The sequence below is a fragment of the Equus asinus genome, chromosome 1 (genome assembly GCF_041296235.1).
Source record: "Equus asinus isolate D_3611 breed Donkey chromosome 1, EquAss-T2T_v2, whole genome shotgun sequence".
Taxonomy (NCBI): Eukaryota; Metazoa; Chordata; class Mammalia; order Perissodactyla; family Equidae; genus Equus; species Equus asinus.
In genome coordinates, this window is record NC_091790.1 from 187,270,303 (window position 1) to 187,296,179 (window position 25,877).

At 37.1% G+C, this 25,877-nt stretch overlaps 1 protein-coding gene across 10 annotated transcripts in view; it reads left to right on the top strand.

Annotated features, from left to right (window-relative positions):
• EXOC4 (exocyst complex component 4) overlaps window positions 1-25,877 on the top strand; it is a 736,472-nt gene that overhangs the window by 61,939 nt on the left and 648,656 nt on the right. For all 10 annotated transcript variants that reach the window (XM_044746180.2, XM_044746218.2, XM_044746246.2 and 7 more), the window contains one exon: window positions 17,234-17,477. In XM_044746180.2, the coding sequence (XP_044602115.1) occupies window positions 17,234-17,477 (244 nt within the window). The remainder of the gene's footprint in view (window positions 1-17,233; window positions 17,478-25,877) is intronic.

The following is a 25,877-nucleotide window of genomic DNA, read 5'->3' on the forward strand; positions in this document are numbered from 1 at the left end:
TTGCTGAGGAAGACTGACCCTGAGCTAACATCTGTGCCCATCTTCCTCTACTTTATATGTGGGACACCTGCCACAGTGTGGCTTGATAAGTGGTGCATAAGTCTGCGCTTGGGATCCGAACCAGGGAACCCTGGGCCACTGAAGCAGAGTGTGCGAACTTAACCACTACACCACTGGGCCGGCCCCTGTGAAACAGTATTTTAAGTGCTTTACATGAATTAATTCATTTAGTCTTTCAACAATCTTATGAGATAGATACTACTGTTAACCCTGTTTTACAGATGAGAAAACCAAGCCTTAAGGAAGTTAATAATTGGTTTAACTTGACACAGCTGACAAGTAGTAGAGCCGTGAGTTCAAGTCAGGAGCTGGGTTCCAGAGTATGTGCTTCTAACTGCTTTATTTCCTGCAAATAAGCTAGGTGTGCTCTGGGATTAGTTTTTGGTTGCTGCCACAACAAATTTCTACAACATAAATTTATCATCTTAGGGTGTGGTAGGTTAGAAGTCCAATGTGGGGCTCAGTGTGCTAAAATCAAGGTGTTGGCAGGGCTGTGTTCCTTTCTGGAGGCTCTACAGAGAATCCATTTCTGTGCCTTTTCCTGCTCCTGGAGGCTACTGCTTTCCTTGACTCAGGGTTCTCTTCCTCCACCCTCACAACCAGAGACGGTGGGTCACATCCGTCTCACGTTACATTTCTCTGACCCACTCTTCTACCTCCTTCTTCCTCTTTTAAGGGCTCATGAGATTAGAAGGATCCCCCGGGATAATTCGGGATAATTCAGGATAATCTCCCCATCTCAAGGTCCTTAACCTTAATCCCAGCTGCAAAGTCTTCTTTGCCATGCAAGGTTAACATTCAGATTCTGGGGATTAGGACAGGGATCTCTTTGGGGACCATTGTTCAGCTTATCACTCTCTGCACTGCCTAATTTCTGACTTAAGTTATCTTTAGGAACCAATGTGTAAAAATTTGACTTTCTTGAAATTATGCATTAAGTCTTTTTAGATCGCAGTTTTAGTCTTTGGAACTGTATTAATCTGGGTCACATTATTAAAGGGGATTGTGTAAATGAGGAAGATGTAAATTATCCTGCAGAAAATGTTACTAAATACTTATAAAAGTGTAGGGTTGATGAAATATAATAAAGGGCAGACATTTTGTCTTATTTTTAATAATGAACAGTAAGTCCTAAGGGTCTATTTGTGAAGTGCTCTGCAAGTCAGCCTAGAAAGTAATAGTCATTTTCAGCAAGGAATTTAACATGGGCTTTTAAAGTGCCCCTCTCATCTTGTGAAATAGTGGGATTGAGGGTGTAATCCATTAGAACTGACATGTTTATAGAGAAAGTTCCAATAGGGAATCCCTGGGCAGAACCGATCTCCCACTGGGGTGCCATAAATTAAGGTTGGAGGTGATTCCTGAGAACTTGCAGATTATTATTAATTAAACAAGAATTTCGATTGCTTGCAAATGAGTCATTTTTCAAATGTCTTATTTAGAAGTAGCGTTGTGACTTTTCTGTGAGAGATTTTCTATTATAGTTTACATATTAGAGTTTGCAAAATATGTTACATCATTCAACTGAGGAAACAGTCCTATGAGGTGGCTAGGGCAGGTACTATTGTCATTATCATGATGATTATATTTATGTCTATCATAGTTAAATATGTTGTCAAATTTTTAAGTTATAAAAGTATAGAATTGTGTATATGCATCATCTAATTAAAAAATAAAACACGTAATTGCAAAATCAAGGCACAGTTTGTCAGAAGCAAGCAAACCATTAACAGAAAAATGATTCGTATTCTCTTAGCTTTTCTACGTATTAATGAAGAAAAGAAATGGCATAATAAAGTACTGGGCAAATAATGGTCAGTTCCCAGAAGAGTCCATATGCATGGAAAGATTTGCATTTTTGTACAGAGGTTAAGTTTCCAGAATATATAAAGAAGCCCTATAAATCAATAAAACAAGCTAGTAGAAAAATAGGTGAAAATATGATTAGGCAGTTTGTATGTGAGGAAACCCCTGCTAGTAAATATATGAAAAACTGCTTGTATTTTCTAGTTAATCAGATATTATTATTATTTTAATTTTTTTAGCTTTTTATTGAGTTCATAATAGTTTACATCATTGTGAAATTTCAGTTGTACGTTATTTCTCGTCTGTCACCACATGAGTGCCCCGCTCACCCCGTGTCTACTCCCCTTCTCCTGGTAACCACTAAACTGTTTTCTTTGTCCGTGTGTTTGTTCGTATTCATATCCACATACAAGTGAAATCATCTGATGTTTGTCTTTCTCAGTCTGGCTTATTTTGCTTAGCATAATTCCCTCCAGGTCCATCCATGTTGTTGCAAATGGGATGATTTTGTCTTTTTTCTGGCTGAGTAGTATTCCATTGCATGTATATATACACCACATCTTTGTCCAATCATCAGTCACTGGGCACTTGGATTGTTTCCATGTCTTGGCTATCGTGAATAGTGTTGCACCGAACATAGGGGTGCATATGTTACTTTGGATTGTTGATTTCAAGTTGTTTGGGTAGATACCCAGTAGTGGGATAGCTGGGTCATATGGTAATTCTCTTTTTAGTTTTTTGAAGAATCTCTATACTGTTTTCCTTAGTGGCTGCACCAGTTTGCATTCCCACCAGCAGTGTATGAGAGTTCCCTTTTCTTCACACCCTCTCCAACATTTATTATTTTTAGTTTTAATGATGATAACCATTTTAACAGGTGTAAGGTGCTATCTTGGTATAGTTTTGATTTGCGTTTCCCTGATGATTAGTGATGTTGAACATCGTTTCATGTGTTTATTGGCCATCTGTATATCTTCTTTGGAAAAATGTCTGTTGACATCCTCTGCCCATTTTTCAATCAGGCTGTTTGTTTTTTTGTTGTTCAGTTGTGTGAGTTCCTTATATATTATGGATATTAACCCATTGTCAGATATATGGTTTGCAAATATTTTCTCCCAACTGTTGGGTTGTCTTTTTGTTTTGATCCTAGTTTCTTTTCCCTTGCAGAAGCTCTTTAGTCTGATGAACTCCCACCTGTTTATTTTTTCTTTTTCCCTCGTCTGAGAAGACATGGTATTCAAAAAGCTCCTTTTAAGTTCGGTGTCAAAGAGTGTACTAATCAGGTATTATTTTTAAAGCTCATTCTACAAATATGAATGTTGAATACAGAGAGGTTGGGTAATTGGTCCAGGTTCAACCAAGATGGTAACTGTTGGAGCCTGGCCTTATGCTGTTCCCACTCTAAATATTTGAGAGATGTATTTTGCAAGCCTTTCTCCTATTCTCATCAGTCACAGTATTTTATAATGTACAGGGAAACTGTGTCTAATTTAGATGTAGTAATTCAACTTTAACTTGTATAGAAGGATGGGAGAATTGTGGAGAAAAGCCAGTAATTGTAGTAAAATGTTGGTGTAAGCTTTAGGATTCCCAGTATGTTCTTTCATTTGGCAAACTGCCTTTGGAACGTTTTGACTGAGCAATTACTCCCAGGGTACACAGGCATTTCATTTGTGGCTTCTTTATTCATTTCATTCATGTTCCTGCTGGGATTGCTGTGAACATAGCTATAAGGAAACTGGACTTCTTACTTCTTTTCTTTTTGGTACCAGCATAGGTTAAGCAATAAAACCTAAAAAGAGCACAAATTAATTGATTTTTTTTCTTCTGCTGCTATTTTCTTGACTTGCATTTTATTTATAAAGTCTTATTCTGAGACTCGATATTTAAAAATTTCAGATTTGATATTTAAAAGATTCTGTCTACATGGGGTGGGAGTTATGAACCCTAACATAAAAGCAGATGAAGTTTCTCTTCTTGGAACTCACATGTCTAGAATAGTGAAGATTTGATCCTCCAAAATTATGTGATGCATTTTGAGTTTCTTTTGTCCTCAGGCAAGGGCCTCCCTTGGAGTTTTAAATCAGCTGTTCCTACAGTATCCTTGCATTTGGTCTTATGAAACATCTGTTGATTTCTATGAGCAAAAGTAGAGTTGAGGAATATGTACCAGGGAGGCAAAATAGAATTAATAGTTCAAATAATCCTAAATGTAAAAATGAATCAAGGCCAGTTATTTAATATATATTTATTATAAATACAGATTATAAAATATGAATTACATTATTCCTATATCAGAGATGAATATAACCATCACCATGTACTTCCCACTAGATTAATAAATCTTAATATTTTTCCATATTTGCTTCAGATTCTCTTTTTAAAAAAAATAAAACATTAGGGGCCAGACCCATGGCCGAGTGATTAAGTTCATGGGCTCCACTTTGGCGGCCCAGGGTTTCACTGCTTTTGATCCTGGGCATGGACCTAGCACCACTCATCAGGCCATGCTGACGGGGTGTCCCACATGGCACAACCAGAAGGACCTGCAACTAGAATATACAACTATGTACTGGGGAGCTTCAGAGAGAAGAAGCTAAAAAAAAAACAGGAACATTGGCAACAGATGTTAGCTGAGGTTCCAATCTTAAATAAATAAAACATGACAGGTCCAACTGAAGCCCCCTATGAATGCTTCCTCAATTCCTTTCCCCTGTCTTCTACCCCAGAGATGACTACTATTTTGAAATTGTTCTCTATCTTTTTTTGTATGTCTTCATACTTTTATTATGTATATGTGTATATACATTGTGCATTTGTAAATATAGATACAATATATATAGTTTATATGTTTGTGTTTATATATAACATATATTTGTTTATATATGCAAACTTTATCATTCTTTTGAATATTTTATTCACTTGAATAAATTTAATTGTAGTTAATTACAATTAATATTGTAATTTACTTATTTACTTAATATTAGTTGTATAATTTACTTATTTACTTATAATTGTATACTACAGTATGTATCATTCTACTACTTGGGTTTTTACTCAATGTTGTATTTTTGTGATTTTCTTATATGACAGAATAGCTCTAGCATATTAATTTTAACTGCTGTATGGTGTTATATAATGGATCACAATTTATCCATTCCCCTATGCATAAAGTATAAGTCATTTCCAGTTTTTCATTATTAGGAACCTTACAGTAATGAATGTTCTTGTGCATGTTTCTGTAAGACAGAGTTTCCCAGCCACTGTCTCCTGGGAATGGCTTATAGATATATCTGAGATGCTGACCCCTTCAGCCCTTGGGGTAGCTGGTTGGGTCTGGGGGCAGTCAGAATCCCTAGGCAAGTCCTCTCTAGCCATGTGCAGCCTATCTACTTTTTGCCCTTAGAATTGTCTTTGTTAGACTTTAATTTTTGCAAATTGATTTTGCACATCTGACATATTTTGTGTTTTTATTTTTATTTTTTGAGTTTAAGTTATTTTAGTTTGCATTTCTCTGGTTTCTGGTGATGTTGAGAATCTATCCATGTGTGGACCATTTGGTTCTCTTGTACGTTGTCTATTGTTTGTCCTTTTTTTAATCGTGCCATTTATTTTCTCCATTAATATTTAGGAAAGTTAAATGAATGCTAATCATTTTCCTGTAAATGGGTTACTTGTAGATGTCTTCTAGTTATAGCCTGTCTCACTTTGTTTTTCATTGTTATATAAATGTTTTAGATTTTATTTTAATGTGTTAAATTTATCAATATTTTCCTTTATAATTTGTATTCCTTCTATCCTAAGAAGTGCTTTCCTACTATGATTTCATAGAAAAGTATTTCCCCGTGTTTTCTCAATATTTTATAGGTCTCTTAAGCTATTTAGAATGTTTGTTTTTATTTATTTTATTAGGAACTGAATTTCGTTTTCATATGCATAGCCAGTTATTTCATCATTTACTAATAGTCCATCCTTCCCCCACTGACTTAAAACAATTTTTTTTTTAGTACTTTTTATTTTTTTATTAAGATTGTGATAGATTACAACCTTGTGAGATTTCAGGTGTACATTATTGTTAGTAATGTTGTGGGTACACCACTTCACCCTTTGTGCCCTCCCCCCAACCCCCCTTTTCCCTGGTAACCACCGATCGGTTCTCCATGTCTATACGTTAACTTCCACCTATAAGTGGGGTCATATAGAGTTCGTCTTTCTCTGTCTGGCTTATTTCGCTTAACATAATACCCTCAAGGTCCATCCATGTTGATGCGAATGGAACAATTTGGTCCTTTTTTATGACTGAGTAGTGTTCCATTGTGTATATATACCATATCTTCTTTATCTAGTCGTCAGTTTCTGGGCATTTAGGTTGGTTCCACTTCTTGGCTATTGTAAATAATGCTGCGATGAACATAGGGGTGCATGGGATTCTTGGGATTGCTGATTTCAGGTTCTTAGGATAGATACCCAGTAATGGGATAGCTGGGTCATAGGGTATTTCTATTTTTAACTTTTTGAGAAATCTCCATACTGTTTTCCATAGTGACTGCACTAGTTTGCATTCCCACCAATAGTGTATGAGGGTTCCTTTTTCTCCACAACCTCTCCAACATTTGTCACTTTTGGTTTTGGATATTTTTGCCAATCTAACGGGTGTAAGGTGATACCTTAGTGTAGTTTTGATTTGCATTTCCCTGATGATTAGGGATGATGAACATCTCTTCATGTGTCTCTTGGCCATACTTATATCTTCTTTGGAGAAATGTCTGTTCATGTCCTCTGCCCATTTTTTGATCGGGTTGTTTGTTTTTTTGTTGTTAAGCTGTGTGAGTTCTTTGTATATTATGGATATTAATCCTTTGTCAGATAAGTAGCTTGTAAATATTTTTTCCCAATTAGTGGGCTGTTTTTTTGTTAAAACAATTTTTTAAATAAACTTTTTATTTTAAAATGTTTTTTGATTTATAGAAAAGTTGCAAAGACAATAAAGAGATCCCACTGAGTTTTATTGCCGCTTCTATCATGTTTCTACATATGTGGCTTTTTATAGAGTCTTTTGTTCCACTGGATTATTGTCTGTCCTTGTACTGATACTACACTGTTTTAATAGCTATAGTTGGGGCCGGCCTGGTGGCGCAGTGGTTAAGTGCGCATGTTCCGCTTTGGTGGCCCGGGGTTCGACGGTTTGGATGCTGGGTGTGGACATGGCACCACTCAGCAAGCCATGCTGTGGTAGGCATCCCACGTATAAAGTAGAGGAAGATGGGCACGGATGTTAGCTCAGGGCCAGGCTTCCTCAGCAAAAAGAGGAGGATTGGCAGCAGATGTTAGCTCAGGGCTTATCTTCCTCAAAAAAAGAAAAGAGCTATAGCTTTATTGTGTATGTTGATACCTGTCAAGGGAAATATTCCCATTTGGCTCTTCTTCAAAATTATCTAGGCTATTTTTGACCCTTTACTCTTGCATGTACATTTTAGAATCAGGATGTCAAATTCCATTAATAACCCTGTTGGGATTTTGATTGGAATTTCATTTAATTCATAGAATAATTAGAAAGAATTTATATCTTTTATTGAGTCCTCCTATCTATGAACTTGGGATACCTCTTCATTTAATTCTTTAGATCCATAAGTGTGTTGCTCATCTTTTGTTAGATGTGTTCTTCAATACTTTATGTTTTTTGTTGTTATGAGAATGATATTATTTTGTTACATTTTCTGTTTGGTTATATTCTGAAAAGTTTAATTTTTTCCTGTTGATTGTGTTTCTAGCAATTTTGCTGAATTATTTATTTAAAATTAGAATAGTATATTTGAAAAATATATTTGTATATCTTCCTGGATTTTGTATGTAAATAATTATAGTGTTTGTAGTTAAGGACAATTTTGTTTAAAAATTTAAGTTACTTGTCTCTCTTCCCTTTTTTCTGCTTGTTTATTAATTTTTCCATATTAGGAACCTGCAGTATAAAGTTGAATAGTTGGGGCAATAGTGGGTCTCACCTTTAACAGAAATGCCTCTGAAATGTCACCATTAAATATGATATTTGCTTTTAGTTTTTGACCAATTGTTTACCCTTTTGCTGGATGGGAAGCTATAGATTGTAGTTTTGGTTTTTTTGTAGTACCTACTGTGCTATAAAGATATTTAAAAATTTTCAACCATCTATTTTTCTTTCTTCTTTCAAATGCAGTACATGTTCCCAGTTATGAATCTTGCCTGTAGCAATTATTAGATGTTTGCCAAATTGTGATTCTGTATCATTCTTTCTCCATTTACTGGTTGGAATTCTACGGTGATGAACTGCCTCTTCCATATTTATTTATTTCTTCATTCACTAATTATAATTCATGGGTATTTATCTTGTTATATGAATTATAATCAGTTGCCATCATTATTTATTTTGTTGCTCAAATTGTCCCAGATTTGGCCACTGGTAGCTCATTCAGATTGGTTCCTCTGTCCTTCCAATATGCCACCATCAGTTTTTGAACATTTCCTTACTTTCTGTTACCACTAGACATTTCGGGCTCACCTGTACTTTCCCTATTCTAGCCTTGGAATTAACTATTTCTCTAAAAGACTCTAGTTCCTTTTATAAGTAAATGATATGTAGTAACCAAGAACACAAGACCTGTGTTCTAGTTGTACTCATCACTTCTGGTGTGTCCTTGCTCCAGAAATATATATATATATACACACACACACACACACATTTATGTATATGTGTGTATTTGTACTTTTTTTTTTTTCACTTATTTGCACAGTCCTAGTATACATGTAATATAATCTCAGAATTGCTAACCCATGAGAAACAACTCATGTCCTGGTGAAAAACAGATTAACCTGAGTACAGTATTTGTGTACAATTCTATTTGCATACTATAAGGCTTCTAGAATATAGTCAAAATGAGGAGGATTTTAGGCTGGTTATTTTTGAAAACTGCAGATGAGAAGGAGGCTCTGAGGACTGGAATTTGCTTGCTCTTTGATGAGAGACATTTGCATTTGTGAAGGAAGTCTCCATCTGTTGGGGGTGTCTCCCTCTCTGCACCAGGAGGAAGGTGGGATGGCCTTATCTCTGGAAACTCTTAATGGGGAAGGCAAGGAATTAAGTTGTTTACTGTCTGGCAACCTCATGTAACTGATCCCCTCCCCCCCCCCCCCCCGCCCCCGCCCCCCAAGATCCTCCTTTGTCTTTAGCTGAAGATAATATTTAAGTGGTGGCTTCTGTCATTTACTTAATCCAGTTTGATTCTTATCTAAAAGTTATAGGACCACCCAATAACCAGACCCTACTGGCACTGATACCATTTTAACAACTCTTTTTACATATTCTTTCCTTTGTCTTGTAAAGAGATAACTCACATACCTATGCCTTAAATTTAGCCTTACTCTCCACCCATGTTTGCAGCAGCAGTGGTGGCAGCAGCAGCAGCAGCAGCTCTGACTGCCCATGGGTCCTGTCCCCATGTGGCAGCAGCAGCGGTGGCAGCAGCAGCTCCTCCTACCCGTGGGTCCTGCCCCCACGCAGCAGCTCTGACTGTCCATGGGTCCTTTCCCCATGCCAGCAGCGGCAGCAGCAGCACCAGCTCTGACTGCCCATGGGTCCTCTCCCCATGCTATTCCACACTATTCTCTAAATAAAAGAACACTACTGCCAGACCTGGTGAGTCCAAGACATCTTTCTTTCGATGACTCGGCTCACCGACCCTGCATCAAAAATAGTCAAAATCTGAATTTACTTAGGCTGCTTCTTTTCTTCCCTAATTCACTCAGAATGGTTATGTTATTTATTTCCAGCACAGTTAGATTCGTTTTTGGTTATGTTATTTATTTCCAGCACAGTTAGATTCATTTTTTTACTATTTGTATTTCATTTGGGTTCCACTAACATCCTGGTTGATTTCAACTTATTTATTTATTTTTGGTGATATATGAAACATTATGACGTTCTAAATGTCAGACATATAAACAGATATGCAGACATGTCACCTCCCATTCCCATCCCATCTCTTTTATCTCATTCCCAGTCTCCCATTCGTTCTGTCCTGTTTCCACTCATCTCATATAGTTCATCAATGTCATTAGTTTCTGGTTTATCCTTCCTGTATTTCTTTTTTTGCACGAACAAGCAGATATATGTATCTTTTGTTATACCTTTCTTCCGTGAAGGAAAGGATCCTATGGATATCTAGTCTCATATACTTTGCTGTTTTTACTTTATAATATATCCTGGAAATTACTCCATATTAGTTTATAGAGACTTTGCTTTTTTAATTTTTTTACATTTGCATAGTACACCATTGTGTCAATTTACCATGGTTCAGTCATTCTCTTATCTATGGATGTATAGGTTATTTTCAATATTTTGCCATTACAAGCAATGGTGAAAGGAATAACTTTGTGCATATGTCTTTTGTGTGTTTCATGAAAATTCTGATGCCAGTCTAATTTTCTTTTTCCCTTGTAAGTTACCTGATCCTGTAGTCCTTGAAGGTTTTTTTAACCTTAGGAATTTACTAGTTACAGTAGGATATGTCTTGGAGTTGATTTTCTTGGGTTTATTTTCCCAGATAGCCAATGGGCTCTTTCATTTTATACATTCAAGATATATTTTTAATTTCTAGTAAATTTTCTTGGTTTACAATTTTAAGTATTACATCTGTTCTACTGTTTGTTTTTCTTCTTTATTACTTTGATAAAATATTATTTTTCCTTTCCTGTCTTCCATTTCCACTACCTTCTCTTTGGTCTTTTCGTTTCCTTATCTCTCTTTTATCCTCTTTTTTGGTTCCCGGCATTTTCTCATTACCCTTTTTAAAATATTCGTTTGAATCTATTCTTTCTTGGGTATTTTATAATTTATTCTTCATGTATGAGGTAATTTTGTCTTTTTCTTTCATATCATACCTGGGTTTAGTCAATTTTCTTCTAAACCTTCTTTTTGATTGTCTATATCTATTCTTAGATTTTGGATTTTTGACTCAAAGTGGCTTTTCATAGCCTCAGCTTCTTGTTTGAGTATATTAATTTCATCTGGAGTGTTGTCTTCTAGTTTTCTGGTGCTTCATGGTTGTTTTATTGTAGGGAATTTTCCTCCCTTGATGTGTGTTGCATTTTTTTGGTCATACACCTGTTCATCGTTTTTTGTGTTCATTTTTATGGTATTGGGGTGATTTACAGAATTCCTAGCTCATTGGCTCCCTCTTCTGTCAGTATAGCAAAATCCAGATACTTTAGTGGATTTTTTGTTTGCTTTGGTGGTTGGGAAGGTTGTTTGTTCTCTGAATGTTAACTCTTGTAGGATCCTCAATTTTCCCTTTTTGCTTCTTTCTTCCTTCATCATCCAAAAGCCAAAGAGCCTTTCTCTCTTTCTTGTTATCTTATTTCTTCCCCAGAAGCTATGTGTGTCAAACACTGCTTGTTGAAATTGTGTCTGCTTTTAATTCCCTTCCTTGTAGTCCATGTTCTGATCTGCTTCCATACTCTCTTAGTATTTTGAAACTTAGGGTGAATCTTTCCAATGATGATTTTAGATCAGTCTTAGGTTCATCACTAACTCCCTTCTTGTCTCTTCATTGTAGTTTTTCACAATCTGCCTTTGTTTACAACAAAGCCTTATGGCAGAGCAGAGGTGGAGCGGGAAGATGAGAGATCACTTTCTGGGACTGGTGTTTTTTTCTTATTTTTATTTACAGTTGTTTTGAATTTTGAGCAATTTCTGTCTTTAAGTTGTTCTGAGGGCATAATTTTTGTTTCTTCTTCTTCTTCTTCTATGTTGTTTTTGGAGGAAATGTTGGGAAATGGGAATCTAAGCTACCATTGTCTTGAGCAACCCAGGAGTTCATAAAACTAGAAGTTTTTTTTTTTTGGAGGAAGATTTGCCCTGAGCTAACATCTGCTGCCAATACCCCTCTTTTTGTTGAGGAAGACTGGCCCTGAGCTAACATCCATGCCCATCTTCCTCTACTTTATATGTGGGATGCCTACCACGGCATGGCTCGCCAAGTGGTGCCACTTTCACACCTGTGATTCAAACTGGCGAACCCCAGGCCACCAAAGTGGAACGTATGAACTTAACTCCTGCGCCGCTGGGCTGGCCCCCAAACTAGAAGTTTTAAAAGTACATTTTTTGACTTTTTTGGGGTTTGATTTTGTGTTTTGATGTCACATTATCTCATTTAATACGTCTAATTCTGTAGATAATGTTATCTACACTTTACAGATGAAGAAATTGAAGTCCAGAGAGATGCAATGACTCGAGAGAGATCACACAGCTAGAAAGTGGTAAAGATGGTAATTAAATCTAAAGTTGTATGATGCTAAGCTCTTGTACTTTCTACATCATGCTATCTCCCTGGGCAATTGAACTTACAAAAATATTAACAAAGGACGCAACCTAATACATTTTAGTGGCTATTAGTACAAACTATCAATTTATTCATCTGGTCCTTGTCTCTTATCCTGTATCCTTGTTATATTTTTATTTTTACCTTTATTTTTATTTTTTGAGGAAGATTAGCACTGAGCTAACATCTGCTGCCAATCCTCCTCTTTTTACTGAGGAAGATTGGCCCTGAGCTAACATCTGTGCCCATCTTCCTCTATTTTATATGTGGGACACCCACCACAGAATAGCTTGATAAGTGGTACATAGGTCCGTGCCCAGGATCTGAACCAGCGAACCCTGGGCTACCGAAGTGGAAGGTGCATATTTAACTGCTGTGTCACCAGGCCAGCCCCCCTGTTATATTTTTAGTAGTCTCTTCTCCCTTGGCTACTACTTCTTGACCTTCAAAGGTACATCCTTCTTGCTGTAAATGAGATAAGGCAAGTTAGGTTCTGTCCCAAGGAAAACTGATTCAACAGGGTTAATTTTGTTTGTTTTTATCTTAATAGAGTCTTCTGCTCTACCCTCCCCACAAGCAAACATACTATCATTTCCCCCTTAGCCCACTTTCACTTATGGAAGGACCACTGCCCATTCATTGTGCTGTCAAAACTTATTGTAATGTGGGGTTTATCTCTACCTCTCAGTTGAAGCTAATCCTGTGCTGAGGCTGCAAAACTCCTAGCTTCGTGTCTATGATAGCCCCAAGTAGCAGCTGGCAATAGCTTTTGGCAGCCTCTTTTCAGGAGTGGGGTGTTCCATTGTCTGCAGTTTTCTTTACGGTAATTTAATCTACACCTTAGGGGTGCTTAGTTAACATTTTTGAAGTACCTTAATCAGGAATCCACACTCCAGGGGTAGTTAGTTAACATTTGAAAGACCCTAATCAAGATTCAGTACTCCAGAGGCAACCAGTGCATCTGATATTGCTCTCTCAATTTGCACCAGTGGGTGCGTTAATTAGAATAAAAGGTGTTAGAAGTAATTGTTCACTGGTGAAACGAATGGTATTTAAGGTATATAGTTGACCAAGTCCCTCCAATGGGGCATGAATAGAGGGGAAGGATTTGGAGAGGTCGGCAGCCTACTAGCCTAGGTCTGGAGTTTGATTGATTCTGTGTTTGCAGCCCTCGATAGAGGGTTTTGTCCGCTCCCTGGCCAGTGGAGCGTGTGAAGTCTCTGTAGCCCTACATGGGCCAAATCCTGCCTGCCTTTATCTGCTTCTCCACCCGGAGCTCATTGGACGCACAGTCTGGTTCTGCTCACTGTTTGCATTTCTTGTCCACAGACACGTTACTCTCAATTTTGAGCCAGACTATTTTTAATTTCTTAATTTATATTTTATGTATAATTATGTTTTGACCAGATTGAATGTCTCAAGTATGAATTTACAAGAAGCACAAGAATTATTATTTTTTTCTTTTTTGAGGAAGATTAACCCTGAGCTAACTACTGCCAATCCTCCTCTTTTTGCTGAGGAAGACTGGCCCTGAGCTAACATCTGTACCCGTCTTCCTCTGCTTTATATGTGGGACGCCTACCACAGCATGGCTGTTGCCAAGCGGTGCCCAAAGTGTCTTAGTTAAACCTTCCTTCCACGATTTCATGCTTAGCCTCAACCACAGGCATGATTTATATCCACTTAGGCATAGATACTTATATATCCCATTATATAGGTATATATGTTTATATCTGTTTATGTATTTATCTATCAATATCAAGGTGTGTGTATGTGTATGTGTGTAATAAGAAACAATTAGGACCGATTAGGACCAATTAGGACCAATAGACCAATAGAATAGGACCAATAGGATTTTAGTAGAAATAATTGGTTAAAGGACACAAAAGTCCTTAATATTTAGCACTATACTATCAGTGAGAGTCTTCAACACCAGCATCAAGATATCCTCACGTGTTGGGACTGGCATAGTGGAGTAGTGGTTGAGTTCACGTGCTTTGCTTCGGTGGTCCAGGGTTTGGATCCTGGCCCCGGACCTACGCACTGCTCATCAAGCTGTACTGTGGCAACGTCCCACATACAAAATAGAGGAAGATTGGCACAGATGTTAGCTTGGTGACAATCTTCCTGAAGCAAAAAGAGGAGGACTGGCAATAGATGTTAGCTCAGGGCCAATCTTCCTCACCAAAAAAATAAAAAAATAAAAAAAGAAACCCTTGCTTGATAAGATCCTCAGAACAAAAGATCAAAGATAGGGGGATTGGGAAAGGGAGTAAAATATTTCTAATTTTAAAGTGTTCTAGAACCTACACATTGAGTATATATTATAGCAATATAGATACAGGGGAATGATTAGGGGTGTAGTAGTTTGGAAATATGTACGTTTTGTTCTAATTGTGGTATGAGGCCTTACTAAATTTCACCTGAATTATTTTTGTATAAGGCTTTTTCCATAAAGCACCAATAATTCAATCTGACCTCACAGGGTTTTTGTGATTATTAGACTAGTCTTCGTGGTTGATTCTATTATTCTTTTAAATTGCCTTTTAATTTTCGGCTGATGTAAGTGAAATAGATAATATAAATTAATTAATATTAGATCTATTCAGTGTTTATGCTCTAGGAGATTTCAGGAGACAAACAGAAAGATAAGGTTGTAAACAAATGTGTCATTGGGGGCTGTGGCATTTTATTATTCATACCTTGCCTATTTGTTATTTTTTAATAGGCTATCTATCATATTAGTGCAGATGTAAGTAGCCATATGCCACATAATCTAGGGACTTATTGATTTAAACTGAGTTTCTCTCATCACCAATCACTCTTGTGGCAGGTGGCTGCCATGTTCAGGTGGCCCCTTGCTTGTGTCTTGTTTGTGACTCAAGATCCTTTTGTCCCAGCTAAATTTCTCTTACTTCTTTTCCTGCCTGAAGCTCTGCTTTTAGTTTTGCTTCATTTTCCCTCTCTAACATGATGAATTTCCTCAGCTCCGTGGCTCTTAAGTACTTTTCTCTTCTTGCTGTTGGGCTTGGTTTTGCAGAATGTAGTAATTCTGTGGCCTGAGGCGTTTAGCTCGTTTCATGTATAAAACAAAACAAGTAACTCAAACGTCTATTCTTGGAATGTCACATTTGGAAATATTGGTGACTTTTTTTGATTTGCTTTCAGAATTGTCATGTCGTCTTTCGAGGTTTAAGGCTTCTTGGTTCTACTCTCAGTTTATTAGTATTAAACTTTCAAAAATTAAATACCATATCATCAAATGCCCTCTACGTTGCAAAGAAAGCCATATGGATTTGGTCATTGTTTGTGTGCTTCTCTCTCCTCATGGGTTTCGGGGGTCCAAGTAAGAACAGCATCATGGATAAATATGTGGAGGACTTATTCACTTAAGAATGAGCTTGTGTAAGTAATTATATCATGTGTTATTGAATGCCTTTGGTTCATATTTAAGTGCGTTTTATGAATTGGGAGCAAAACAAAGGGATTGAGGAAAATAGCCTACATGTCAGCTGAAGAGCGGTTTTAGACTTCTACTTTATGCGGTAGTTGCAAAGACTTGCTCCATATACTGGGATATTTTCATTTTTCCCTAAGTAAATAGATTTGAGTACCTTCTCATGGTGCTGAGCAACTTAGAGTAGGCTTATAGTATAGTTGAGCTTATAGATTTAGTTGAATCTACTTAAGAAGAATGCATACATTCTTTCAGGATATCACATATTTAAAGAATCTTCCAGTTGTTTTGAGGAGTGGAGAAGAGGGGAGGATGGGAAAAACTTTAACTATTAGGGTTTGCCTTTAGACTCACTTTTGCTTTGGTTGATCATAACCTAGTATTAGGCCAGAGGTTTTTAACCTGTGGTTCTTTTGGTGGTTTGAAAACCCTGAAGTTATGTGAGAAATTTTCATACATGTGCATTAGTTTGAGGGAAAGGCCTATGGTTTTCAGTAGGTAATGGAAGTCCCAGACTCCAGTCCCGTCTTCTCTCCACAAGGATTAAGAACCACTATTCTAGGCTATTTTTTCCGTCCTAAGACTAGATAATTTGAGAGTGTGTGTGTGTGTGTGTGTGTGTATGAGGAAGATTTGCCCTCAGCTAACTAACATCTGTTGCCAATCCTCCTCTGTTTTCACTTGAGGAAGATTAGTCCTGAGCTAGCATCTGTGCCAGTCTTCCTCTATGTTTTGTATGTAAGATGTCTCCACAGCATGGCTGATGAGCAGAGTAGGTCCACACCTGGGGTCCAAACCTGCAAACCTGGGCCACCGAGGTGGAGCTTTAACCACTCGGCCATGGGGCAGCCCCTCAAAACCAGATGATTTGGATGAAAACTGTAGTCTAAAGGTCTACAGAGACATTTGACATAAAATTACTTCTCAGAAAACTTCCATGGATTAGCAAGACTTGTCTTCAGTAGATACTGATGTTATGGTAGACATATGTTTAATGAAAACTATGAGGTTATTGTTTCGTATTTATGAAATACCCTTCATTACTCTTTTCCTCGAAGTCTTGTCTCTCTTGTGCATACTGTTTTTCCTTTATTTCTCTTCGTTTCTTTTATCATTTGTTGTAATTTTAACTTATTTACCTTTTCTTTTCTATATGTATTTATAATATCTTTTTATCAAACTACTTATTTCTTCTAACTGATAAATAGGAATTTGAGACTACAGTCTGGCTCTTTAGAATTCTCCTGCAGCACCGAGTATGGCATTTTATAAACAGTGAATGCTTAATAAATGTCACAAACCGGCTGACTCATCGTAGAAGTGGTAGTCTATGGAAAACTTTCCTTGGAGATTTGCTTACTTCTTTTTAATTGCTATTACCTCTTATTTACTAACTGATGGGTGTGATTTGAGGAATGTAACTGTTATTTTGTGATTCTTAGATAGTTTCTATGTAAATATAATTTAATTACAAGTTTAATTGAAAAATGTCTGATTCCTTTCTGTCTTTGAATTTGTAATGAAATCCATGTCTATTTATTTATTTATTTTTTTACAGTGAAGGAGATGAACCTGCAGGACATCAAGGAGGATTTGGAATTGGATCCGGAGGAGAACAGCACCCTTTTTATGGGCATCCTCATTAAGGGGCTGGCCAAACTGAAGAAGATCCCAGAGACAGTGAAGGCAATCAAAGAACGCTTGGAGCAGGAGCTGAAGCAAATTGTAAAGAGGTCTACAACCCAGGTGGCCGACAGTAGCTATCAGAGGGGAGAGAACCTCACTGCGGAGAACCAGCCTAGGTAGATGGGGTGCAGTTTGCATTTTTGATAACTCTATTTATTGTACATTTTCTAGGGTGAGGAGTAAGAAAATACTATCTTCTGTTGGTGTTATTCCTTCAACTCTGGATACGATACAAACTCAGATGGGGGAAAACAGCTTGAATAAACATAATTCAGCTGGTTTTTGAGGTTGTTGAGAAGTTTTAAAGCATGTTGTCCATACTCAAATGAAAGAATGTAGCAATTATTGAATATTTGCTAAGTACTAAGCAATATTCAAGGAACTTGATGTATAGATTTCATTTAATATTCGCTACAACTTTATGAGCTGCTTATTAGCATCCACATTTAACAGTTAGGGAAACTGGGGTTCAGAGAATAAGTAATTAGCTCAGAGTCACAGAACAAGTGGCTGGTCTTGGAGTTGAAAACAAATCCATGGTCTTTCCTTGGTCCCGGGCTTTCTTCTTTAATGTGTGGACCTATTTTCCAGTAGGCAAATCAGTCTCAGGAGTTCCTGTGTCTCCTTAAAACAACTAATAGGGTTTGGATTTTGTAATTCTTGTTTCATAAGCGGAAAACTGAAATTGTACTCAGATCCTAACTCTATATTGACTGTCGTACACTGGGAGATCATGTTTGCCAAACCAGAGTTTAGGGCATAATAGACTAATGTCATCTGATGGTGGGTCGAGATAGTTGAAATTGAGACTTTCCTAGAATATCCAAGATTCGCTATACATGGGTCTCTCTTCCCTCTTCCCCCTTCTGTGCTTCTACTCCCCAACCCTTCATGTATACCAGATGTGGACAAGGCAGGAATTTGGCATGGGGGGAAAAAGGCCAACGGGAAGTGCAATTTCATATGAGAGCAGAGGGCAAAGTAAAGTGTCTTCTCAATTGCTCAAATAATGTGAGCTCTTGGGAGGTGATAAACATTGTGTAGGAGGGATCATAATCTTGTTATGTTGTTCAGGAAATTTTACTCTTTGTACTTAGGGCTTTAAATTTTTTTTAAAAAGAAGATAAATTTAAGGAGAAATAATAGCAGCTTATGTAGTATAGAATTCCCAGACTTCCTTTAAATTTTTTGGAAAAGTTAATGTACTCTATTTACATTTTCTATATTCTTTTGTATACCTAAATAACATTGGTATTAACTATACTTTAAAACTCTTCAAAAACTAATTCCCTTGTAAACTTCATTCAGAAGTATGATTTGTGGAGAAACCATCCTATACCCCTCTTCTGCCACAGAATATTTCACGGCATGTGTTTTGATGAGCACGGGTTTTGGAGTCAAGCAGACCTGCGTTTAAAATGTTAGCTCGGTAATCTGAGGGAAATAATACCTGTTTTACAGGGTTGCTTGCTTTGGATGAGGTTATATGGTTAGCAGTTAGTGGAGCAGCGCCAGTAAGTACGATTACATGCACGCGTATGTATGTAAATACACACATTTATTTATTCTTGGTTCTTTCCTCAACTTCCATGTTCTTTCATCACTCACATTGTGATGGAGGGAAGCTGGAAATGGTTCTAAATTGAACTTTTCTTTTCGTCTTTCTTTGCTTGGTGCCTGGATTTCCGTGAAGACCTTTTGCCTCTTTACTAATGAACACTCCGAAATTCTGGTTTGCTATTTGCCCTCTTGCTGCAAGTCCCTAGATGAATACACTGAACTTTCATAGGGAAATAACACGAGTATAGTATATATTGGAAATAAAACGAAAGGGCACGGATCAATAACTTTTCTGCAGATCTCATTACAGTACCCTTAAAAGCACTGTGTCTTTCATAGGATTTTGACCTCTTCGTCTCCATTCCCTAAGCCCCTTCCAGAATTCAGGAGTGGATATTATAGCACTGGAAGTGGAAATTCAGCATACTGCCCCAGGAAATAATAAATGTTTCTCTATGAGGAATGAGTCAGCAGGAGGGCTTTTTTCCCTATTTGTTTCATTTTTTATCAGCATTTTAAAGGGTTTTGTAGGCAAGATATATTGGACACTAGCAAGTGAACAATCTGTTTGTCTTGGTTTCATGTCTATAACATGATCCCATTTTATAAAATGTACAAATCTGAAATTTTAGGCCAAAACTCTCTATTATGAGATAAAATAGTGCAGAGAAAGTAAATATTTGGGGTGCATCACTCTTTTTGAAAGTCAAAGATTAAATTATTGGACTGGGTTTCCAAATGACTGGTAATTTTGAGGTCGTCTGTGGTGGCTGTGTGCTATCAAATGCTTTAAAACTCTGCAAGAATTAATGCCCTTGGAAATTTCATTCAAAAGTGATTGGCATTGTTGCTTCTAGAAGTTTAGAATTTTAGAAAGAGTATTGTCAGGTTACCCCACGAAGCTTGCATGGTGCTTTGTGCTCATCGAACTGTACTGGGAAGGTGTTAGTAGCATTTATTTTGGAGAGAGGTCACAATACTTTGCATTATTATTATTATTTGCCATTCAAGGAATCTTACACTAAAGGTATAAGAATCTGTTTTTTCAAAAGAAAGTTGGAGCCTAGGCAAAAAGAACCATGAATCCTCCTTCCCCAACAGACATTTTCTCTCCCTCACCCCCCAGTGAAATAACGTATTCTAAATCATAGGCATATAAATGCTTCTCTGAGGCAAGATACCAGAGCTGTAACTTTCCCTAAAAGTTTCATTGTTCAATGTCATTTTATTAAATATGTTCTAGTTGTGATGCATTGCAGACCTGTTTTCATTTGTCTTTATGTAAAGAGAATTAATGTTGTGTGCTATTTTTCTAGAAAAGTGGAAGGAACTAGGCTAGTGAGTTCTGTCTTGCTTTTGCTTCCTATGGAGCCAGAATACTTTCACAGCCAGTTTTTAAAAATCACTTTGGTGACCCACCTATTGTTTTATTTTATTTTTGACCCCCCCAAACTATTATCTATTTATAGGAGAAATATTTTATCTTTCTGTTCATTCATAATCGATCTGGTGTCTATAAACCTCTGCTTACTGTTAAAGGAAAATATTCAACCACTATTGTTGCCAACTTGATAAACATTAGGGTAACATGTGCTTTGCTAATCTTCCAGAACCACCTGCTACCCGTAATTTCCTCAGACAGGCAGGCTGTGTCTTCAGTTTGAGATGGCTAATGTGGTCTGCAGCCTGTGTAGCTCATAACCAATTTCTTCAACTGCTGCTGCCTAATTATTGATTCTTTCCAAAAATCTAGCTCATGAGCATTTTCATATCATTTTTGTTTCAAAGAAGCTAGAAGTTGTCTAGTATTTAATAAATAAGGAAAACATAAGGAATAGATGGAAGAAATAAAATCTTCTCAAAGGTGTGATACCTTGTCAAGGATATGGAAGAGAGAGGAATGTCGGAAAGAGACTGATTGACATGTGTGTGGCAGCTAACCCCATCTATTTGAAAATGGTCCAGTTTAAACGTGAAGGCAGAAAATTCATTGCAGGGGGAGGTGCTGGAGGCCTGCTCTGCTCGGTAAAACTGTTGGTCTTGACCAGGGCAGAAAGGATTGAAGGAGTTGAAGTCATGGCTGCCAAGGGGACTTTTTTCCCTTTTGGGAGGAGACCACTTTGCAATGTTTCTTGATCTCTGTTATGAATGAAGGAAGATTAAGTGTCTGATATAAAAAGCAGAGAATGTTGCATATTCTGTGTTCATGGTGATATTGAAGAAAGACTCATGGAAAACACAGGAAAGAAATATACTTTAATGCTAAAAGTAGTTGTGTTTGGATAGTAAGGTTGTATGGGTTTTTTTCCCCCTTCGATTTTGCAACTAAGTTAAAGTGAAAAATAAATTTATTGTTTAAGAATTAATTTAAAGTATTACTCAGGTTATTTTAATCAAAAGAAATCACTAAAATGGAAATGCCTATTGAGGGTATCAGTATGGGAAAACATAATACTTGTTTGCAGACCAACTGGATCACGTCCACGATTACTTTTCATTGTATATGTGTGTCTGTGTGTGTTTGGTCATTTTCTGACTGCTACTAGAATGGAAGCTTCAAGAGAAGAGAGAGCTCGTTTTCCTCGTTCAACACTGTGTCTCCAGAATCTAGCACAGGGCCGCCCTGACCCATAATAAATACTTGTTGAATGAAAGAATGAATTGCACATATTTTGAATATTTGCCATGGGCCAGAAACTGGGCTAAAATGTCAAACAATCAGACATTGTCCCTGTCTTTATGGAGTTTAAAGTCTAGAGGGGAAGAAAAGCATTAATCAGAGAACCCTCAACTAAGCACATTACAAACTGTGTTAAGTGCTATAGAAAAGCAAAGTGTGTCGTGAAAGCATATAGCCATGGGGACCTGATCTGGTCTGTGTAGGTGGGCATTAGAGGGTGTCTTGTGTGTATGTGTGTGTGTTTTAAATAATAAAGTAAGGCAGCTTTTATTGTTATTTTGTACAAGTTGTAGCTATCAAGCTTTGTTCATTTGATAGCACCTACCAGTTGTTCTTCTGGTTTTGCAGCTAGCTTGACATAGGCATATAAGATTGAGAAGGAAAGCAGCTAGATTCTTCGTATGCCATTTTCGAAGTTTTTGGTGACGTCTGTGGTTGATTAGATTTTGATACTTATTGCCAAGTGTGCTTTTCTTAGAGATAATACCAAGTTTTCATGTCATCAAAAATGTTTGAGTTCCTCTTTTCCCTTGTCAACAAATTGTGCTGTCCAGTGTTTTAATCTTTGTCATTATCTTATCTTACTTTTCTAACATTTGAATTTTCAATAATGGAATGTTCAAATAATGATTCTTTTTCAGTGAACTATTTTTCTAGGATGTTTGTCTTTTTATTGATTTGCTGAAACTCTTTATACATTAAGAAAATTAGTTCTTTGCAATTCTCCCCCCAGTTTCTTTCTCTTTTGACTTTGTTTCTGATATCTGACCATGTAGACATTTGTTTTTATTTTTCTGAGGCCATATTCATCAGTGTTTTCTTTTATAGCTTCTACATTTTGTGTCAAATTTAGTTCTTCCCCACTCTTAGATTATAAATAAAATTTCCCAAACTTTCTTCTAGTATATTCTTAATATTTATGTTTTTGATACATCTGGAATCTGAAGGAGTGGCCACACTACTTATAAACAGATGTAACATTACATTGTATTGTAATGGACTGTATACCCCTTTCATCTCTGCCTCCTGTGTATCTATCATGTTATTGATTGTCAGTGTTAGCTGAATGCTTGCTGAATAATTCTAACACTGAATCATCTACTTTATAGTTGTGGGTTTTTTCAAGGTTGGTATTTGCCTCATTTTCTGAAACTTTATTTTTCTAGTTTCTCAGTCTATGAAGGCTGTAGATTTGTAGAAATACCTTGAATTATTGCTCTAAAAGTTGAAAAAATATACTTAAATTTTTTTTTTTAATTCAGAGCCCGGAATTCAGAATGAGGGCCTACTGTTCTAACAGGTCAGTCTTGTAAAGTGGTTTTATCATGAGAAAGTCTAGAGGCTCAGATTAGTTTTGTACTGCAAGTACAGTGTTTATGAAAAGGGAAATAAATGAGAGATGTTTCTCATAATTTCTTTAGACCTGTGGCTAGAGTCAGGCATGTGTTTCTTTTTCAAATAAGTAGTATTTCCTTTCATCTCCTCTTTGACTATTAGATACTCTCTCCTAAGTATCTGAAATGTAGGATTTTTGGGGTTTGATCATTTTATTTTACAGAAGAGTCATGTAAGAACAGCTTTGAAGCAAGGTCAAGCATTTGTCCTTGTGGCTTCTTGTAGCCATTCCCAAGCCCTGCAGGTAGCACCTGGCCAAGCTTGGAATCAGGAAGGGCGTCGGTGTAATTTAGATGAGTAGTTAATTCGAATCAAAGCATGTGGGAAGCAAGTAAATTTAACTTCAGTGATTATGATTCCATTTGATTAAACATCTTCTTTTGATTACACGTATCAGTGAGAACATGCTTTAAATACGCCCAACTATTAAACACTGAAGGGTATGAATAGGATGAGCCAGGGACACATAGAAGAAATCCCTCTATTCCTCAATGAGAAAATATCCCCTGCAGCTTTACTGAAATATTTTTAAAACAAATGAAAGGAATTAATTCTTTACATATGGGAGTTACTACACCAACTGTTAACTAAAATATACAATTCATTACCATGGAAAGTAGTCCTGGTCCCAAACCTATGTACTTCTAGTAAGACTTAAATAAATTAATTGATGATATCTTCATAACATAGCAGGTGAATTAGTAATGTCAGTAATGTTCATAGTTCTTTTGTAAACATGAAGTTGGACAGCTATCTTTCTGATTGTGTATTGTCCTTGGGTTATAGTCTGTAGAGAAAGGATGCTTGGCTGCATGGGCCAGAGTCTCTAGAGAAAGGATGCTTGGCTGCATGGGCCAGAGGTCTTTCTCAATATCACATTTCTTAAATCTTTGTTTTATATTTTTCAGAGTAAAAAAAAAAATCTGCTTTGACTTCTCTTGTATACTAATGCAGATTCAAATTAGAGATTGGACCAGTTAAAGAATTCTGGATAATATCTATTTCATGGGTTATTGATAACATTATTTAGGTGTCAGCCTTCATGTTGCATCAAGGCCACTGCTCTACTGGGCACATAGTGGGAGCTGCCTTAGGCCTTGTCATTTTATGTGCACTTATTGGTGTCATAATAAAAAGGTATTCTACGCTCAAACTAACACTGAATCTTTTTCTTTGCAGAAACACACAAACAAAAACTTGTGTCAAATGAAATTCTTCCCTTGATGATGTTTAGGAGTGGTGTCAGATATGCTTAAACTACCTTCATGTGTATCTCAGGCTGTATTTCATGTCTTCCGGGCTCCTGTAGCTCCTGGACCATCCTATTATTATGATCTCTCACCAGATTGGACCATGAGTTTGTAAGAAGAAAAAACTTTGTGTTTGCAGCCTGATTTAGGGCTGGGAACATATTAAATGCCCAAGAAGTTTAATGAATGTATAAATTAAAAAAAGATAATTTTTTAATAAGAGGAATTTTTTTTTTTTAAATCTCTCAGTGGGGCGCTAAGGACCAGCAGCACCAATGTCACTTGAGGGTTAGAAATGCAAATTATCCCTGTGGTGGAGGGATGATTAAATTGGAATCTCTGGGTGCAGGGCCCACAGGAATCTATGCTTTAGATGATTCTTATGCATGCTGAAGTCTGAGAACACTCTTTATAACATCACAGACATCACCAAGGTTTGCAGTTTTGTAGCATTTATGCTTTGCAAAGCAGTCTGCCATCTGGTATCTCACCTGAGTGAGGCTCACTGTTGGCGTCATCACAGGTAGGGGCGATATTATTAATCCCAGATTTACCCAGGGAAATGTGAAAGCTGAAGTAATTTGACAGTTCACGAAGTTTGTTGGTGGTGGATTTAAGAGTAGAAGTAGTCTCGGGCCGGCCCCGCGGCTGAGTGGTTAAGTTCATGTGCTCCGCTTCGGCAGCCCAGGGTTTCCCTGGTTTGGATCCTGGGTGTGGACGTGGCGCCGCTCACCGGGCCGTTTTGGGGTGGTGTCCCACATGCCACAACTAGAAGGACCCACAACTAAAATATACAACTATGTACTGGGGGGATTTGGGGAGGAAAAAAAAAAAGTAGAAGTAGTCTCCATCATGTAAGTTTGCTTTCTGCCTTATATAAACATGACTTTCCTGGGCTTGATTTTGTTTTTCCTCAGGAGAAGGGCAGTATTTGTACTGACGTATCCATTCTCCCCCCTATATCCAACACTGTGATCCGTGGCAGGCCTCTCAGAGATAGAAGTGTGATCAGCAGCCACCAAGTAAATGGACCTTAATTAGCTCACCTGACAATCAAACAGATGACTTAAATACCTAAATAATTCCCCTGGAAACCTTGTACATTCTTGTCCTAAGACTGAACAACAACTAAGTACTAAGAATATACACCTAAAATCTTAACTTTTGTTATCTCTGGGAAGTGGATTTATGAATAATTTTTCTAATGTTCTGCTGTGTTAAAATATTATTTTTGGAATGAGGGAAAGGCTTTTTCCTCCCTAGCTTAATTGAGATATAATTAACATATAACATTGTATAAGTTTAAGGTAGATGACATGTTGATTTGGTATACTTATATATTGCAAAATGATTCCCGCCATAGCATTAGCTAACACCTGCCTCACATCACAGAATGACCATTTCTTTTTTGTGGTGAGGACTTTTAAAATGTACTCTCTTAGTAGCTCTCGAGTATATAATACAGTGTTAGTAACTATAATCACCCTACTGTATATTAGCTTCCCAGACCTTATTCATCTTAATGCTAGAAGTTTATACTCTTTGATCACCATCTCCCCATTTCCCCCACCCCCAGCCCCTGGCGACCACCCTTCTAGTCTCTGTTTCATTTTTAGAGTTCAGCTTTTTTA